Below are 11,819 nucleotides of genomic sequence, written 5' to 3'. Positions count from 1 at the left end.
ACTCCACTTCCACTTTCGCTCCTCTTTATTCCCTATGGGAGGGGCCATTCACTGTCCACTCCTGTGGCTTTACTCCTGAGTCGATCCTTGTTCTTTAGCCATTCTCCTAGCAGCTCTGCACATGCGCACACAAGCTCCAGCTGTTCTTCTGCCCTACTGATGTCTGACTCCGAAGGCAGCTGAAGACTCTTAGCCAGCCCTGTCCCCATCTCTGCCTCCGACGCAGAGCCCTCATCCGAGCCTTCCCCAGACTCCAGGACTGGCCCATGTTCTTCTCCAACCTACTCACTGTCTGAGTCTGCCACCAAAGAGCAGCTGATGTCTACGTTTTACAGGGATGTGAAGGCCCTTATTGGAGTCCAGGCATCCATAAAGACTTTTAAAGCAATTATGAACACGATGGAGTGAGGAGAGAACTGTCCTCAGTCAAGAAAAAAAGTTTCCCAAAGGACTCAAAAGTTACATTTAACGATGGCTGCGTTGCTGTTCTTTGTTTTGTTTTAGTATTTTCCAAGCAGGCAATTTGAGAGCTCGCAACCAGGACTCGACAGCAGAGTTCAGAGAATTTTTTACTGTTTCAAATATTCAAATATCTTGCCAAGAATATGGACAATATTTTACTCTTTCCCCCTCCGAGAAACTCAGGAATTTACCCAATGCAAATTGGGATCCAGGTACTTTTTGTTATTTTTGTACGGTGTGCGGTGGGGGGGAGGGGGGGAAATAGGTGGATTGTGTTGCGTGCTTTTGTGTTATTGTCTTCGAGGGGATTATAAAGAGGATTTTTCACGAAAACGCTTTCTTCCCCATGTGATTATTCTTTCTCAGAATGGCCTGGGGGCCGTTTAATGTCCTCCCTCTCCCCCACAGCTACAGGTACTCCTCGACTTACGACCACAATTGGGACCAGCATTTCCGTCCTAAGTCGTTGCAGTTGGAAGCCAAGTCAGACCCGATTTTACTACTGTTTATATGGCGGTCGTTAAAGCGAACGCCACCATCATGAGTATGGACTGATTCTTCCATTTCCACCCCCCACACCCGAAAAGTGTTATAAAAGGTCACCCATATTGTGATCACCTGATTATAGGACACACAGCAACTGTTTGCAAATGCAAGCCGGTTGCCAAAGCGCCTAATTGAGATGATGTGACCCTGGAGGTGTGTGTGTGTTGTGACGGTCGTAAATGCAAGGACTGGTTGTAAATGCAAGGACTGGGCATTTTACAGCACCATTGTAACTTTCAACGTTTGCTAAACAAATGTTCGTAAATGGAGGACTATCTATATTCAGAACATCTTACCCATCTTGGCCAGCTTAAGTGAAAGTACTCCTTCACTTAACAACGGTTAATTTAGTGACCGTTAAAAGTTACCGCACTGAAAAAAGTAACTTATGACCGGTTTTTTCACATCCTTACGACCATTGCAGCACCCCTATGGTCACGTGATCAAAATTTGGATGCTTGGCCACGGGTTCCTATTTATGACGGTTGCTGTGTCCCAAGGCCATGGCATCACCTTCTAACATGCCAATCGGGATGCCCGATTCACTTAACAGCCGTGTTACCAACTTCACAGCTGCGGTGACTCACTGAACAACCGTGGCAAGGAAGGTCGTAAAACGGGACAAAGCTCACTTCACTTAACTCGCTTAGTGGCAGGAATTTTGGGCTGACTTGCGGTCCTAGGTTGAGGACTACCCAAATGGGACTGGAGATATATTTTCTACGGGGAGGTCAAAAAGACAATTCCATAGTGAAAGTTCCTGGTTTAGTTACGTGTTCAAACGCACACGTGTGATCAACGCGTGTCTCTCGGATGAAACGATGGAAGGGAAGAGATCCATGTCAGGAACGGTCACTCAAGAGGGAGGAGGCCTCCTGGGAAGAGAAACAGAGGAGAGAGCCCAGAGAGGGGTGTTATAATTCCCTGAATAATACAGTCCTCGACTTACAACAGTTCACTTAGTGACCGTTTGAAGTTACGACGACACTGACAAAAAGTGACTGATGGCTGTTTTTTTCCCCACACTTAACAACCGTTGCTGTCCCCCCGCCCCCACAGTCACCTGATCAAAATTTAGATGCTGGGCAAAATTGACTCACATTTATGACCATTGTACTGTCCCGGTCTTATGTGATCCTCTTTTTTGCGACCTGAGTCAACGGGGAAGCCAGATTCAATGAGCAACCGCCTTTATTAAGGTGCCGTGATTTATTTAATGAATTAGGTGTCGTAAAACGGAGCGAAATTCACTTCACAGAGGTCTCACTTAGCAACAGGAATTCTGGGCCCAGTTGCGGTCGTAAGTCGAGGACGACCTGTAATTGTAACTCACCTGGAAAGTCCAGATAAGACCAGCTGTTTCCATGTGGCATCTGTTGAACCCCCTCTATGCCCTACGCTGAAAATCCCCCAGGCTTCAAACTGCTGGTTTTATCCAGTGGTGGTATTTAGCTGGTATTATCCGGTTCGGGCAAACCGGTGGCAGCAGCTGCGGGAGGCTCCGCCCACCCACCTAGATGTCATCACCTCCCATTTTTCACGCTCAGAAGGCCCTCACATTTGCGAAGCGGTAGCTAAGGTAAGTGAATACCACTCCTGGTTTTATCCACCTGTGCCTTGAACGTTCAGCGTCCTGAACCGGGCCTAAGACCTGGAAGACGCTTCAGACTTACGTCGAGGTTGAAGCTGCAGTGCTCTGCTGAAGTAGCGAGGAAGCAACAGCCCGTCTGCATTGCCTGGGGTCAGGATGACTCCGTTAGCCGAGCGGAAGAATGAGATCCCATCTACGGGAAAGCAGGAATTCAACATGCATCATTTCCTGCCCGGTCTCTAAAAAAGGCTGGCGGACAAGTTGAGACTTCTCCCCCAGGATTTCAAACTGGCTCCACCCTCACCCTTAAATTCCACCCTCAGCAGCAGAAAAGAATACAGTATGGTAACAGAGTTGGAAGGGACCTTGGAGGTCTTCTAGTCCAACCCCCTGCTCAAGCAGGAGACCTTATGCCATTCCAGAACAAATGGTTGTCTAATCTCTTCTTAAAAACTTCCAGTGTTGGAGCATGTACAATTTCTGGAGGCAGGCAGTGCCACTGGTTAATTGTCCTCACTGTCACAAAATTCCTCCTTTGTTCTAAGTTGCTTCTCTCCTTTGATTAGTTTCCACCCGTTGCTTCTTGTCCTGCCTTCCCGTCAGGGGTGAAATGCTACCGGTTCGCACTGGTAGCAGCGTATGGTTTGGAGAACCGTTAGCGGCGGCAGCACGAGACTCCGCCCACCCACCCGGACACCGTTACTTCCTGATTTTAACCTGTTTTTAACCCTCTGCGCATGTGCAGAAGGCTTTGCGCATGCTCAGAGGGTCCAAAATCCTGCGCAGAGCGCACACTTCCAAACCAGTAGGTATGTAGATTTTACCCCTGCTTCGGGTACTTTGGAGAACAGGTTGAAACCCACCCCCTTCTTTGTGGCAGTCCCTCAACAACTGGAAGGCTTCTATCATGTCACCCCTAGTCCTTCTCTTCATTGGACTATTCAATGCAGAATTGATCTGGAAGGGACCTTGGAGGTCTTCTAGTCCAACCCCCTGCTCAAGCAGGAGACGCTATACCATTTCCGACAAAGGGCTGTCCAGTTTCTCCTTAAAAGCCTCCAGGGATGGAGCAGCCACCGTAGGCAAAGCTCTTTCTGTTAATTTATAAGGTTGAACTCTTCACCTGTCTTCTGCTCTCTACAAGGTTGGTCTTCACTCACCTGCCAGCGCCTTGGGAACATCAATGATTATGGCCACTTCAGAACTGAGTCTCATTCCTGGGAGGAGAGGGAAGAATAGAAGAGCAGAGTTGGAAGGGACCTTGGAGGTCTTCTAGTCCTACCCCCTGCTCAGGGGGGTGAGTGGCGGGTTTCAATTTTTTTTTTACTGCCGGTTCTGTGGGTGTGGCTTGGTGGGCGCGGCTTGGTGGGCATGGCAGGGGAAGGATATTGTAAAATCTCCATTCCCACCCCACTCCAGAGGAAGGATTACTGCAAAGTCTCCATTCCCTCCCCAATCCAGGGGAACGTTGCTGCAAAAATCCCCATTTCTCCCCAATAAACTGGGATTTGGGACGCAGAGAATAGATAAGAGGCGGGGGCCAGTCAGAATTTTTACGACCAGTTCCCCGAACTGCTCAAAATTTCTGCTACCAGTTTTCCAGAACTGGTCAGAACCTGCTGAAACCCACCTCTGCCCTATACCACTCCAGACAAAAGGGCTATCCAGAATGCACTGTACTTGAATGCATTAAGGTTTTATCCTAAGTTAGGATTGTCCATACCGGGTTAATTATTCAATGACTTTGGTGGAAGTTCACACATCACGCTATGCCCGGATTCAGTGTCAGACCTACGAGGTAGACCAGACTAAGAAACTCTTAATGCCACTTAAATCTGGATTACTTTTATTGCAGCAGGTATAGTAGCAGCTGAAGGCGTTTCTCCCTCCTTCCTCCTTAAGGAGGGTCTTATCTGAGATGTTTTCTCATATTATTTTCTTGGCCAGGGCTCAATCTCCATTGCATTGGTAGCATGCTTCTTCCTCTACCAATAAAGGAGAATATTTGCAGGCTCAGGGTTGAAATGAGGGGCCCTTGATGCTCTCAGAACTGGGTGGTTTTCCTGCAGACGTTTCATGACCCAACTAGGTAACATCATCCGTGCTAGAAGGGAATGGGGATTGTGGAGAGGAGGAGGAGGAGGGATAGAGGAGGAAGAAGGAGGAAGGGAAGAGGAGGAGGACTATGGGGTCCTTGGTGCTCTCTGAGCTGAGTGGTTTTCCTGCAGATGTTTCATGACTCAACTAGGTAACATCATCCATTCTAGCACGGACGATGTTACCTAGTTTGGTAATGAAACGTGTGCAAAGAAACAACCAAGCTCAGAGAGCTCTGAAGAGCCCTCACTTCCTCCTGTCTGTCAAGGAAGGAAGGAAGGAAGGAAGGAAGGAAGGAAGGAAGGAAGGAAGGAAGGAAGGAAGGAAGGAAGGAAGGAAGGAAGGAAGGAAGGAAGGAAGGAATAGCAGCAGCACTTAGACTTATATACCACTTTATAGCCCTCGCTAAGCAATTTACAGAGTCACCATCTTGCCCCCAGCAGTCTGGGTCCTCATTTTACCCACCTTGGAAGGACGGAAGGCTGAGTCAACCTTTAGCCGGTCAGGATTGAACTTCTGGCTGTGGGCAGAGTCAGCCTGAAATTCTACCGCATTCTACATACTGCACAGTCTTTCACTTGTACCGAGCGTCTTTCCAATAAATCCAAAAAAATCCAGGCTGGTCCTTCCGAAGGCAAAAACTACCTAACCGCGATTAAAACCGAGTGGGAAGGAGAGGCTATTTGAAACTCCCCATAGACAAGGATTCCGATGCCACCGAACACAAGACAACCTTGCCCCCCCACCCCCTTTCTCAAAGGGGAGCGCTCACCGCTCAGGACAGCCCCCTCCCCTGGCAATCCAGGGGCTAAATGGATGTGCGTTCTTCCCATCCGCGACAGGCCACGCTGACGAATGGCTGGCCAGTGGCACAGAAGTGTGCCGTGAGCCACAGTCTCTGGGAAGTCCTGTAGCGTCTGCAGCGGAGTTAATTCCAGCCCGGGAACCTGGAAGGACGAGAATTACCATCAAGGACTTTGCTGAAATGACATCGCTCTCTTTTCCAGCGTTTCTTTGCTTAAAAGGGCAGATCTGAGTAGTTTGGGTGTTGTGGTCCGTCAGCAGCCTACAGAGCTGGCAACCGAGTCGGACAGCGATGAGGCTGAGGTGGGGCCAGGGGCATCGGGAAGTGAGGCGAGGACTCCAGAGCCTCCAGAGCCTGATAGTAGTGAGGCAGAGGAACAGGAGGAGCCTGTTCCTAATGCACGCATGAGAAGAGCTGCCAGAAGGCAAGAGCAGCTCAAGCAAAAAGGACAACCCAGGAGTAGGGCGAACAGATGATTGGCCCCTCCCATAAGGCTTAAAAGACCAGCAACGGCGTTTGAGCTTTGCTGGAAAACAACGTTGATAGCTGCATCTTCTGCTTCGTCTTCTGGGCTCCGGAGGCTTTCCTCGAGCCTCCAGGAAGGTGAAAACGGTTTTTCCAAGCTCCGGAGGCCCTCCTAGTTTCCAGCCTTCCCAAAGGCCCATTTTTCACCCTCCCCGAGCCTCCGTCAGCACCCGGCACTTACCTGTATCCAAAATGGGCTGCATGGGGACTCCTGGGAGGGACGGGGTGGGGTGGGTGGGGCCAGCCAGGAGTGGGATTTGGGGGTTCTCTGAACTGCACAGAATCTTAGCTAGAGGTTCTCCCGAACCTCTGCGAACCCCCAGCAGCCCACTCCTGCAGGTTCTCTGAACTCCTTACCTGTAGCGAGTGCCCTTGATTCGCACGGATCTGGAGGTGTCCGCTGGACGGATGTTGGCACAGAGCAAATCGCTGTTTTTCGTTGGTCTCCACAATACGTTTCACGTCCTCCTCAGACCAGGCCTTAAACTGGGGCAAATGAAGAATCTCCCCCACGTCGACAAAGCCATCTTAAGGTTCAGGAACAAAAGAAAAAAGAAGACTTAAGCAGGCGAAGTCACATTTGGCTTAAGCCACAATCGCCAGGACCCAAAGCCAGAATTCTGAATGTATTACGCATTACGATGCCTAGATCTGCGCACAACACACCCGTTAACACTGATGATGTTCCCTAGCTGGGTAAATGAAACTCCCGAACCGGTGCGAACCGGTAGGATTTCACCGCTGCCACTCGGGCAATATTTTCTGTGCCGGCCACTAACAGGGAACGCATCAGGAATCACTCACCAGATGACATGCGGAGGCCCAGATTTTCGGCCCCGTGGCGCAAAGCATACGAGAGCGCTTTGGACAGGCGAACATCTGGATCCTGGGAACGGAAAATTTGGGAGAGACACTTAGGACGGTGAGCAGGAACGGAAAATGGTAAAAGATCCTGGGGAATGGCATGAAGGGGGAGGAGAAGACCCGAGTTGCAAGATGCTTTTTGCAGATATGGGAATGGGGATTTTGCAGTATCCTTCCCCTGGATTGGGGAGGGAATGGAGATTTTACGGTACCCTTCCCCTGCCATGCCCACCAAGCCACGCCCACAGAACCGGTAGTAAAAAAAAACTTTTGAAACCCACCACTGCTGTGACACAAGGTGAAATCTTTCGTGGCAATTTAACAGGTGAGTTGGAAGGGACCTTTATAGATCATCTAGTCCAACCCCAAATAAGACTCTTCCTTATATGAGGAAGGAAGGAAGGAAGCTGGAGGGGGAATCTCTCTGACCTGATCTCTGGATCTTCTCCGGCTTTTTCGCTTTCGCTCTCTTCTTGCAGAGTTTTGCAAAGCTTCCTTGCCAATGTTTGATCCTGCTGCGGCCATGTGTGTTTTATGCCTGCAAAATCCTCCTGGATAAACCCTGCAATTATTATTATTATTATTATTATTCCTCTCCCTGACGGAAGGGTTTTTTAATTTGTAGACCTTGCCCTGGTCTCGCTTGCAGTCTGAAACCTCTCCAATACACGGTAAGTGGGGGGGGGGGAAACTGGGAGTCAGCTGATCTGCCGGGGCTGCATGGGCTTCTGGGAGTTGTAGTTTTTATTTCCTCCATAGCTGCTTGCGTCCTTCTCACTAAGCCTGCAGTCTGGATTGCTCTCCAGCTTGGTTGGCTTAACTGTGCTTGTTGTTCCCAAGGGGGCTTCAAGGGGAGGGGGATTCCGACCGGCAGGCTTGGAAATCCTGCATGAAACGTGGCTGAGTTCCGAGCCTTCAGAAACATCGGCAGTCCTTGCAACCGTTCATGGAGCAAACCTAGGAAGAATGGTTGCAGGAACTGAGCATGGCTAGTCTAGGGAAGAGGGGAGACAAGATAGCAGTCTTGGGCAGGGGGTTGGGCTAGATGACCTATAAGGTCCCTTCCAACTCTGTTAATCTGAATCATATCTAAGATGATCAAAGGCCTGGAGACTAAAACATACGATCCACGGTTGCAGGAACTGGGCCTGGCTAGTCTAGAGAAGAAAAGGACCAGGAGAGACAGGATAGCAGCCTTCCAATATTTAAGGGGCTGCCCACAGAGAGGAGGGGGTTGAACTATTTTCCAAAGCACCCGAAGGCCAGACAAGGAACAATGGATGGAAACTGACCAAGGGGAGATTCAACCTGGAAATAAGGAGGAATTTCCCGACAGTGAGGACAATTAATCAGTGGAACGGCTTGCCACTAGAAGTTGTGGCTGCTGCAACATTGGAGGCTTTCATGAAGAGATTGGAAAACCATTTATCTGAAATGGTATAGGGTCTCTCCTGCCTGAGCAGAGGGTTGGACTAGAAGACCTCCAAGGTCCCTTCCAACTCTGTTATTCTATTTTGTTAGTTTAATGAAAAGGAGGGACTAGGGGGGACATGATAGCAGAGTTCCAATATTTGAGGGACTGCCACAGAGAGGAGGAAGGAGGTCAAGTTATTCTCCAAAGCATCTTTGAAGGCCAGACAAGGAATCATGGATGGAAACTGATCAAGGAGAGATTCAACCTGGAAATAAGGAGGAATTTTCTGACAGTGGGAACAATCAACCCACGGAACAGAAGTTGCCTTCGGAAGTTGTGGGAGCTTCATTCCGGGAGGTTTTCAAAAAGAGACTGGACAACCATCTGTCAGAAATGATGTAGGTCAACCCCCGCTTGAGCAGGGGGTTGGGCTAGATGATCTACAAGATCCCTTCCAACTCTGTTCATCTGTTAAAGGTTTAACTTTGCAAGTGGTCTTCGCACTTAAAATAGGCAAGGCAACCCCCTACATGATCATGTGATTAAAATTAGGGCACTTGGCAGGTATTTAAGATAGTTGCTTCCAACCCACAAAGCCAATGGGGGAAGGAGGATTCGCTCAATGACTGTGTGGTTCACTTAACAACTGCAATGAAAAAGGACATAAAATGAGGCACAACTCAATTAACAAGTGTCTTGCTCAGCCATGGAAATTCTGGTCCCGATTGCGGTCGTAAGACGAGGACCGCCTGTTAACCTTGGGAGGTCTTCAAGAAGAGATCGGACAGTCATCTGAGGGTCTCCTGCTTGAGCAGGGAGTTATACTAGACGACCTCCAAGTTTGGAGAACAAGATTGAAAGAGACCTTGGAGGTCGTCTAGTCCAACCCCTTGTTCAAGCAGGAGACCCTCAGATGACTGCCTCAAATCTCTCCTTGAAAAACCTCCCAAGGTTTACAGCCGGTCCTCGACATACGACCACAACATTTCTGTTGCTAAGCGAGACATTTGTTACGCGGGTTTTGCCCCAGTTTACGACCTCTCTTGGCCACCGTTAAGCGAACCGCCGCCGTTGTTAAGTTAGTCACACGGTTGTTAACGTGAATCCGGTTTCCCCATTGACTTTACCGGTCAGAAGGTCGCAAAATGGGATCACGTGACCCTGGGACACTGCCACTGTCGTTAAGTGTGAATCAGACGCCAAGCGTCCTAATTTTGATCACGTGACGTGGGGATGCTGCAAAAGCACTTTTTTTTGTTGTTGTTTACATTTATACCGCGCCCTTCTCCGAAGACTCAGGGCGGCTTACAATGTATAAGGCTCATTCTATTTGTATATTTTTTTTTTACAAAGTCAACTTATTGCCCCCCCCAACAATCTGGGTCCTCATTTTACCTACCTTATAAAGGGTGGAAGGCTGAGTCAACCTTGGGCCTGGTGGGACTAGAACCTGCAGTAATTGCAGGCAGCTGTGTTCTAATAACAGGCTTCTCTACTGCCTGAGCTATCCCGGCCCCTTTTTTTCCAGTGTAATTTCGAACGGTCACTAAATGAACCTCTGTAAATCGAGGACTACTCTATATTTAGGTCTACTATTCTTTTAAAAGAATAGTAGACCTACCATCTGACTGAGATGGTGTAGGGTTTCCTGCCTGGGCAGGGGGTTGGACTAGAAGGCCTCCAAGGTCCCTTCCAACTCTGTTGTTATGTTATGTTATGTTATGTTATGTTATGTTATGTTATGTTATGTTATGTTATGTTATGTTATGTTATGTTATGTTATGTTATGTTATGTTATGTTATGTTATGTTATGTTATGTTATGTTATGTTATAAAAATGCAGATTTATCCCCAGATGGCCACTGGGGGTCACTGTTGCCCTTCTTTGCTCCTTCTTGGTATGGTTAAAGCTGCTGCGTCCTGTCTTCCAATCTCCAGAAAGTCATTTCAAGGACAAAAACAGCTGAATATAACAGGGATTTTTAAAAAAAAATCTACTATCCAAACTCTCAGAGACCATCGTATCCCCAAAGTACAATACACACCCCTGAGCCGGCAGCTGAAATGGGAACAATGAATAAAAACTGCCATTTCTGTCTTTTTGGGGGGCTTCTTCCAATAGTCTTGTCTTTTTATTTCATCTCACCAGCCTGTTCGGCGCTGAGATAGTTTTCCTCCCACCAAGGAAAGTTTTTTTGCTCCTCCTGATATTTTTGCTTCTTTGCATTTTTGTCTTCAGCGGCCGGTGGCGGGGGGGGGGGAAGACTCTGGAACGGCAAAACAGTTTGTCGGTATTTAGAGCAGACAATGACGAAGCAGTACAAAGGATGCATCTCAAAATAATTACTCAGCAGAACAACATTTGGATATAGACCGAAGTATGATATACATATATATATAGATTTAAGGTGGCCATTTTTTAAATGGGGTCGTTGGTCCCTTCGGAGGACGGGCGGTTTGCAGGCTGCCCTAAGCAATCTAAGGTGACTCTCCCACAAATTTGACATTCCACATGCTGTGTGAAGCACGCAGGACCTGTGTGAGTCACACTAGTCAACAATGCTGCATGGAATAAAATGTGCCCTTCCCAAAAGAAGCAAAGCACGTCAGCCACTAACCCAGGCAAATAGTTTTTCACAGTGTAGCACAAGGTTTCTCAACTTTTGCAGCTTTAAGGTGGGTGGGCTTCAGTTCCCAGAACCCCCCAGCCAGCATCCTTTAAGATGGTGGACTTCAGTTCCCAGAACTCCTTAATCAGCTTGGGTAGACTTCAACTCCCAGAATCCCTCAACCAGCGTGCTTCAAGATGGGTGGACTTCAACCCCCAGAATTCTCCAGTCAGCATGTTTTAAGATGATGGACTTGTACCAGTGGTGGGATTTAAATAATTTAACAACCGGTTCTCTGCCCTAATGATTTCTTCCAACAACCAGTCTGCAAAACTGCTCAGAAAGTTAACAACCGGTTCTCCCGAACTGGTGCGAACTGGCTGAATCCCACCACTTACTTGTACTCCCAGAACTCCCCAGCCAGCATGCTTTATAATGGGTGGACTTCAACTCCCAGAATTCCTCAAGAAACGTGCTTTAAGAGAGGTGAATTGTTGTAAGTCGAGAACTACCTGTATTGGGTATAGGGAGAATTAGTTGAAATCTAGCAGGACCGGATCTCTTTTCAACCAAAAGGTAACTCAGCATTATATGAGTAAATCAAACACAGTTTGGTATCCTTTAGACCCCCCCCCCAAACTCTGGTCCCCCACTGACCCAGTTAAGCATGATGTAAGCACAGTAAGGATCTCTAACCTAGTAAAGCAGAAATCGTTAAAACAAATACGTCAGCTGAGCAACATGGGTCACAGCTCAGACAGTAAGCTGCTCAGGCCGCCGGATAAGATGTTGATGGATAGGGAGGGCACCCAGATTGTAGTTCATTAATTGCCTCCAAGCTGCCAATAATCCAGATAATCAGGGCTAGGCGAGGGGGATCTGCTAAAATCCTCTGCAATGCTGATA

At 48.2% G+C, this 11,819-nt stretch overlaps 1 protein-coding gene across 2 annotated transcripts; it reads right to left on the bottom strand.

Moving 5' to 3' along the window:
• Positions 1-1,423: 1,423 nt before the first annotated feature.
• On the bottom strand, positions 1,424-10,481 carry TRPT1 (tRNA phosphotransferase 1). Of its 2 annotated transcripts, XM_058160097.1 has the most exons (8): positions 10,350-10,481; positions 7,320-7,452; positions 6,831-6,912; positions 6,384-6,553; positions 5,469-5,643; positions 3,760-3,816; positions 2,682-2,792; positions 1,424-1,883 (listed from the first exon to the last, which is right to left on the bottom strand). In XM_058160097.1, the coding sequence occupies exons 2-8, from the start codon at positions 7,413-7,415 to the stop codon at positions 1,861-1,863; spliced, it is 714 nt and encodes a 237-aa protein (XP_058016080.1). In that variant the 5' UTR covers positions 7,416-7,452; positions 10,350-10,481; the 3' UTR covers positions 1,424-1,860. The 2 variants fall into 2 exon arrangements, with proteins under 2 accessions (XP_058016080.1, XP_058016079.1); XM_058160096.1 differs by lacking the exon at positions 10,350-10,481 and having other exon boundaries at positions 7,320-7,541.
• Positions 10,482-11,819: the final 1,338 nt, after the last annotated feature.

Source organism: Ahaetulla prasina, chromosome 17 (assembly GCF_028640845.1).
Source record: "Ahaetulla prasina isolate Xishuangbanna chromosome 17, ASM2864084v1, whole genome shotgun sequence".
In the NCBI taxonomy this organism is placed as follows: Eukaryota; Metazoa; Chordata; class Lepidosauria; order Squamata; family Colubridae; genus Ahaetulla; species Ahaetulla prasina.
The sequence above is the reverse complement of the archived record's forward strand: the minus strand, read 5'-3'. Positions and strand labels throughout refer to the sequence as shown.

Excerpts from the sequence above, each read along its gene's own strand:
- TRPT1 (XM_058160097.1), bottom strand. The coding sequence starts at position 7,415 with ATGGCCGCAGCAGGATCAAACATTGGCAAGGAAGCTTTGCAAAACTCT. Across the intron at positions 6,913-7,319 it reads GGAGAAGATCCAGAGATCAG|GATCCAGATGTTCGCCTGTC; the intron begins GTCAGAGAGATT and ends TTCCGTTCCCAG. Across the intron at positions 1,884-2,681 it reads ACTGCAGCTTCAACCTCGAC|GAGGCCTCCTCCCTCTTGAG; the intron begins GTAAGTCTGAAG and ends TTCTCTTCCCAG.